The sequence below is a fragment of the Talpa occidentalis genome, unplaced genomic scaffold (assembly GCF_014898055.3).
Source record: "Talpa occidentalis isolate TD23 unplaced genomic scaffold, MPIMG_talOcc4v2.1 talOcc4.2928, whole genome shotgun sequence".
NCBI lineage: Eukaryota > Metazoa > Chordata > Mammalia > Eulipotyphla > Talpidae > Talpa > Talpa occidentalis.
In genome coordinates, this window is record NW_023603105.1 from 890 (window position 1) to 8544 (window position 7655).

Genomic DNA, 7655 nt, shown 5'->3' on the forward strand with positions numbered 1-7655 from the left:
TTGTCTTTAGAAAGAATTTCCAGTTGTTAATGGAGGATGACCACACACCTAGGAAAAAGAACCCAAGAGAATGAGTAGGAAAATAATGTACAGCTCAATACAACCATTTAATTGTCTGGTAAAACAATTAAGAAATCAGTTGTAGGGGAGGGGTGGGAAAGAAATCAGTTGTACAATCAGAAGAGTAGACTACATGATTCAGCAGTACTAAAGGAAGTCTCCTGGAGACATTAGCACTGCAAGCATCACAGAAAAGAATGTTCTATTTAGACATACTAGAAAATTCAATATAGAAATACAGTAATGCAGGCAACGAGATGTAGCAATGATAGAGAATATGGGGAGGAGAAGGAATAGATGGATAACTTGTAGGGAAGTGCTGCACCTCCCCCTGCATTGACCTTTAGGGCTAATGGCGAGAGACATTCTTGAAGGCAAAATTAATAGACATAGGGAAAGTATTGACTACTAAGTAGGGAATACAATAAAATTTTTAGGCACAATAGGTACAATTACATGCTTTTAAAAAGGCTACTATCTTGTACCATTTTGAAGTGAACAATCTAACAGCATGACATGAAGAAAAAGACTAGCAAGATATTGGAAGGATGAGAATACTTATTCTATGGTTCCAATTAGTGTTTATGATAACTTGAGTAGATGAGAAAGTGGAGGAAAAATGGAATAGACAGATGAAACAGGGATTTCAAAAGAGGATCATAAGAGCTGGCAGACAAGAAATAGGGACTGAAAGTAGAAGAAGGACAGTCAGTCCTCGGATCACTATGCCCCAGCAGTAAGAGGGTGAACAATGTGATAACAACGTAGAATAACTGATGAGTAAGATGGCAGATGGGAGAAAAGTATGAATCCTGAAGAGTTTTTGAGTTGACAGAAGAATATTTGGATGGAGATTTTTTCCCCCCAAATATGGAAGAGGTAGAAGCAAGTCCTGGACAGCAGTAGATTGGCTCACTAGCATCCCAATGACACAGTGACATTAAAGAAATGGGTATTTGCTGACTTGCATGTGGTCTTTGTTGCCTTTTTGACTAGCCAGTGAAGATGCTCCTGAGACTCACGAAAAGTAGTGTGTTTAATACATCTTTGAAAAATCTCAGACTGAGTTACATGGTAAGGGCAAGACAATCTTGGAACTTTAATTGACACAACGGGCCAATAGACTCCCAGCTCAGGAATCAGTCAGTCCCAATCTAGTAACAATGGAGTTATGGTAAACTCTATCACCCACAAGTAATGATTGGTTTTCACTGAGGTTAGTAACTAATGTAGACTGTGACAGAGGTATGTTTTGTTTTCTTTAGTGTTTGCTATCTCATAGAAAGGGAAGGATCTTAATTGTGGACAAGACTTAAAGGGAATTCATGGCTAGTCAGTTCCAGGAATCAAATAAAATATTTTGTCCTCAGGGAATGACAATCACCACGATGGCCACATTGAATTTGACAAGCCTCAATTCAGGCTCCTTCATTTTGGTGGGGATTCCAGGACTGGAACAGTTCCACATCTGGATTGGGATTCCTTTCTTTGCTATCTACCTTGTGGCCCTTGCAGGTAATGGCATCCTTCTCTACCTCATCACAGTGGACCGCAGCCTCCATGAACCTATGTTCTTCTTCCTCTCAATGTTGGCCTCTACAGACCTCCTCTTGTGCAACACATGTGTTCCCAAAACACTTGGCATATTCTGGCTCAAAGCTCAAGGAATCACATTTTCTGGTTGCCTCACCCAGTTGTTCTTTCTCCATTTCAGCTTTTTTCTGGACTCGGCCATCTTGTTAGGCATGGCATTTGATCGTTACATGGCCATTTGCTCTCCTTTGAGATATGCCAGTGTCTTGACGCCAAAGACAATTATCAAGATCATGGTGGGTATGGTTGCTAGGAGCTTTGCTGTCATTTTGCCTGTTGTTTTCCTTGTGAAGCGTTTACCTTTCTGTGGGTCACATATTATCCCTCACACATACTGTGAGCACATAGGGGTGGCCAGACTTGCCTGTGCTGATATTGCCATCAATATCTGGTATGGCTTATCTGTGCCTCTGTTGACTCTTATCTCAGACTTGGTCTTCATTGGCATTTCCTATACTTTCATCCTTCGTGCTGTTTTCCGTCTTCCATCCAGAGATGCCCGTGAGAAAGCGCTCAGCACCTGTGGTTCTCACGTCAGTGTCATTCTCATATTCTATGCACCATCCATATTCTCTAGCCTTACTCATCGCTTTGGTCACAATATCTCTCTCTCCTTTCACATCATGTTTGCCAACTTCTATGTGGCAATCCCACCCGCACTCAATCCCATTATTTATGGGGTAAAAACAAAGCAGATCAGGGACAAGGTCATCCTTCTATTTTTTCCTAAAGGGATGCAGTGACCTAAGTATAAGGGCACAGAGAGAAGATTGTGGGAAATCAAGTAATCATGTTGATTTAATAGAATTTCTCATGTAAATCAGTAGTTGGCATCCTTCCACTGATGGAATCAATTTCTACAAATTTCAAAACCTCAGTTTTGTTGGAGAAAACAATGGATAGAATCAGAGGGTGAAAGGTAAGAATTATTCAATTTCCAAGAAAATGATAAACATCTGATGGAAGTATCCTGATTTTCTACTATCAAAAACATAAATACACAATTATTTACTCTCTTTGGGTACTTTCATTCTGTTTTGATTAATTTTTTAACAAAGGAAAAATAGCACTCATTTCTGAAATTGTTGTGGGTTTAAATTTGCTTATCACATGGTAAGCTCATAAATTCAACAGCCATCTATATACTGAAAATTCCCAATTATTTCTCTCTCCCATCTCTATTTGATATCTCCTATTGTTCATCCAACTGAAACTTCAAAATCAGCACATGGAAAGAAATATTATTACCTTTTCCTCTTTCTTCATGATGAATATATTCTCTTGAATTCTCCACCTTGTATAGTGATACAGAATCCAACCGGTTTTCCATGTCAAAACTGGTTCTCCTTATCTCCTTATCTTAAATTTTTAAAAAATTAATTTACTGTTGATTATATTTTCTGAATTTTCTTAACATTCACTCACATGTTTTTAATGTAAAACATATCCCAACTTTCTCTTTGTCCAGGATTTTTCCAGCCGTCCCACTTAGGAATTTTTTGCATCCAAACTTTTTCTCTCCAATTTATTATTGTACTTAAAAAAAAAACTGAATTGTCTAATTCAACTCCAGCAAGGATCAAGGCAATCTGCTACTTAAAATTATTTAACAGTTACCATTTTCATTTGAATTAAACTAAAATATCCTAACACATCTTCAAAATTGTTATGATTGGCGCTAACCACTTAGTGCTTGGTGTCTACAGTGCCCAACTCTACCCTTCCCTCTCACTCTCTCCTTTACATGCCCTTTATACCACTTTAGATTTTCTTTTCCTTCTGAACTGATACATGTTCTATTCCTTTTGAAATCTGAAGCTTAGCTTGAATTTTGGTAGAAACAAGAATCTAGGAAAATGATTTCTCAATGACTTCATATTGTTTTATGTTCACTAGAGGTTATACTTAAAAAATGTCAAATAAGATTGTTGGTGAGGATGTATAGACACTGGAACTTTGATACATTGCTAGTGGGAATGTAAAATGTCACAACGTCTGTGGATAATATTTTGGTGGTTTCTCAAAAAGTTAAATATAGAATTACCATATTATCCAGCAATGCTACTCCTAGGTTTACACTAGAGAGAACTGAAAACAGATAAGATGTTCAAATAAAAAGTTGTAAACGAATATTTATAGCAGCATTATTTGTAATAGCCAGGAAAGTGGAAACAGCTCACATCAAATGTTACCAACTGATGAATGGATAAACCAAATGTGTTATATCCAAATAATGGAATTTTTATTTGGTCATAAATAGGAATGAAGTGATGATATATGATACACATGGATGAACTTTGAAAACATCATATTAAGTGATAAAAGTCAGACACAAAAGTCTGACATTTTGTATGATTTCATTTATGTGGAAAATTTAAAAAAAGCCAAATCCATAGAGACAGAAATCAATTAGTAGTTGCCAATTGCTGGGGGAAGGAGAAATAGAGAGCTCTTAGTGAATATGATGTTTCTTTTTTGGGATGATGAAGATGTAGAATTAGATAGTTATGTTGCACACCATTGTAACTATACTAAAAGCCTAATTAATAATTCACTTACATGTTTTTCATGTAAAGCATAAATTTAAAGAAATATATTGCCCACTATAAAATGGTTAAAACCAAAAATCAAAAAGTTTTCTGCATTGCAAAGTAAATTGCCATCCAAATGAAAGATCAACCTTCTCAATGAGAGGAGATACTTGCAGATCATATATTTGATAATATACAAAGCATACAAAAAATTCACAGAACTCAAGAACAGAATCCGAATAGACACTTCAAAGAAGACATGGTTAGCAGGCACATGAAAATATGGTCATCATCTAGTATTTTTAAGCAAAAGCAAATTAAAAAAAGATGAGATATCATTTCACATTGTGGGAGTGACTATTATCAAAAAGACAAGAAATGAGAGGTGTCCATGAGGGTGTGGAGTAAAGGAAACCCTTGTGCACAGTTGGTGGGAATGTAAATTGGTGTAGCCACTATGGAAAACAGTGTGGAGAGACCTAAAAAAGTAAAAATAGAAATTCCATATGATCTAGTCATCCCACTTCTAGGTTCTTATCTAAGGAATATGAAAACACTAATTTAAAGAAAGGTATGTACCCCCAATCTTAATGTGGCATTATTTACAACAGTCAAGGGTGGAAACAACCTAAGTGCCATTGCTGGATTACTGGAAAAAGAAGATTCAGTGTATCTACACTCACAATGGAATACTAAGTTTTGTATGGAAATATTGTCATCTGTAACAACTTGAACGGGTAGAGAGAGTTTATGTTTGTGAAAAAAAGTCAGACAAAAAGATAAAATATATGGTTTTTTATCATGTATAGAACATAAAGAAACGAAGTTAATGAACAAGCGAAGCAAAGTAAAAACAAGCATTTAGGGCCTCCCTGGTGGCGCAGTGGGTTGAGCACAGTGCTGTGAAGCTCTGCAGCACGGGTTCAATTCCTGGCCGGCCAGGATATACCCACATGGCGCAGCAGACCTCTCCTGTCTCGCCCACTGCTCCCCTCAGCAGTGTCTTCGGGTGCCTGCCTGTTCTGCTCCCTGCTCTGTCTCTGGTGAATCCTCTCACCCTTCTGCGCCTCTGGCCTGTACTCCAGCTCTTGTATAAATAAATAAATCTTAAAAAAAAAAAAAGAAAAACAAGCTCTTAGACTACAAGAACAAAGTAATGGTCACCAGAAGTTAAGAGATAAAGGGAATGGGTAAATCGGGTGGAAGGAGTCAATTGAATGATGATGGTGGTGAACAAAATGTGATATACACAGATGTAAAGTATAGCGCTATACACCTGAGACCTGTATAATGTTATAAACCAATGTTACTTCAACAGAAATGTTTACAATGGTAAATTTTTATTATGTTAGTCTTACTTTAATAATAAAATTAAATAATGTGCTCAATATCATACAAATAATATATGATAAGCATATACCTAGAAGTCTGTCTGAGTCCAAAGCCTTTATTTTTAGGAGACAAGAAAATAATTTTATTTTCTTTAAACTGTCAGTATTATGATACATGGAAAGATAAAGTATTTTTGTCTGCTGTAGAAAATATATTATTTTTTAATTAATTTTTTTTCATTAATGAAGTAGCATTGTTTTTTTTTTTTTTTTTTTTTTAAATATTAAATTTTATTTTTATATTCCCCCATACAATTGCAACGCCCCATTCTGACCCCACAATCCTTCCCCTCCCGCCCCCCACCCCCCAAAAAGTGTCTCGGTTCATAGTTTTTTTGTTGATTTTGATTTTCACTTTCTTATATTCATTTCCTGGTCCCTTATTTAAGTTTTCTAGATTCCTGCTATGAGTGAGACCATCCGGTATTTTTCTTTTTCTTTTGGCTTTTTCGCTGAGCATGATCCCTTCCAGTGCCATCCATGTTGCTGCAAATTGCATGTGTTTATCTTTTTTGAATGCTGAGTAATATTCCATGGTATATATGTACCACATCTTCTTGATCCAGTCATCTATTTTTGGCATTTGGGGTGTGTTCCAAAGCTTAGCTATTGTAAACAGTGCTGCTATAAAAATAGGAGTGCAGGTGCTCTTTGGAATTGATGTTTCTGTGTCCTTTGGGTAATACCTAGGAGTGGAATTGCTGGATCATATGGAAGCTCTATGTTTAGTAGGTCCAGAAAATCTCCACACAGCTCTCCCATAGTGGTTGGACCAGTTTGCACTCCCACCAACAGTGCACAAGAGTTCCTTTTTCTCCACATCCTCGCCAACATTTTGTTGTTGCTAGTTTTTTTAATATGTGCCATTCTCACTGGTGTGAGATGGTATCTCATGGTAGTTTTGATTTGCATTTCCCTGATTACAAGTGATGTTGAACATTTTTCATATGTCTGTTGGCCATTTTCATTTCCTCTTCAGAGAAGTTTCTTTTTAGCTCTTCTGCCCATTTTTTGACTGGATTATTTTCTTTGTTGTTGCTGAGTCTCATCAGCTCTTTGCAGATTTTGTGATCCGTCCTTTATCATTAGTGTTGGGTGCAAAAATGTTCTCCCAGTTGGTGGGGTTTCTCTTTGTTTTTGTTATTGTCTCTTTTGCTGTGCAGAAGCTCTTTAATTTGATGTAGTCCCAGCTGTTTATCTTTCTCTTCACTATCACTGCTTGGGTGATGTGGTCTGTAAAGATGTCTTTGATGTGCAAATCCGTAGTGTTTCGCCTATATTTCCTTCTATATATTTATGGTTTCAGGTCTTATGTCTAGTTCTTTAATCCATTTTGAGTTGATTTTTGTGTATGGTGTGAGGTAGTGGTCAAGCTTCATTCTTTTGCATGTAGCGACCCAGTTTTCCCAGCACCATTTATTGAACAAACTTTCTTTGCTCCAATGCATAGTCTTTGCTCCTTTTGTCAAAGATTAGTTGACCATAAATCTGTGGTTTATTTCTGGATTTTCTATTCGATTCCATGGTCTGTATGTCTGTTCTTGTTCCAATACCATGCAGTTTTGATGATTATGCTTGTAGTATAGTTTGAAGTCTGGAGGTGTGATGCCTCCATTTCCTTCTTTTTTTCAGTAGAGCTTTGGCTATTCGGGTTTTTGGTGATTCCATATGAATTTCATCAATAATTGTTCTATTTCTTTGAAGAATGCCATTGAGATTTTGATTGGAATAGCATTGAATCTGTATATTGCTTTTGGTAGGATGGCCATTTTATAATGTTTATTCTTCCAGTCCATGAGCAGGGGATGTCTTTCCATTTCTTTGTGTCTTCTTCTATTTCTTTTAACAGTGTTTTATAGTTTCTTTGTATAGGTCCTTTACCTCTTTTGTTAGATTTATTCCCAAATATTTGATTTTTTTTTTGTTTCGATAATAAAAGGGGTGTTTTTTTGATTTCTTCTTCTTCAGATTTTATTGTTTGTGTATAGGAAGGCCACTGACTTTTGCGTGTTGATTTTGTATCCTGCCACTTTACTGAATTGATTGATGAGTTGAATTAGTTTTCTGTGGACTTTTGGGG

The 7655-nt window shown here is 36.5% G+C and overlaps 1 protein-coding gene across 1 annotated transcript; it reads left to right on the top strand.

Annotated features, from left to right (window-relative positions):
- The first annotated feature begins 1445 nt into the window (after positions 1 to 1445).
- Positions 1446 to 2396, top strand: LOC119254094 (olfactory receptor 52H1-like). The gene has a single exon (XM_037521260.1). The coding sequence runs from the start codon at positions 1449 to 1451 to the stop codon at positions 2394 to 2396; it is 948 nt and encodes a 315-aa protein (XP_037377157.1). The 5' UTR covers positions 1446 to 1448.
- The last annotated feature ends 5259 nt before the right edge of the window (positions 2397 to 7655 follow it).

Coding starts and splice junctions, on each gene's coding strand:
- LOC119254094 (XM_037521260.1), top strand. CDS start 1,449: ATGGCCACATTGAATTTGACAAGCCTCAATTCAGGCTCCTTCATTTTG.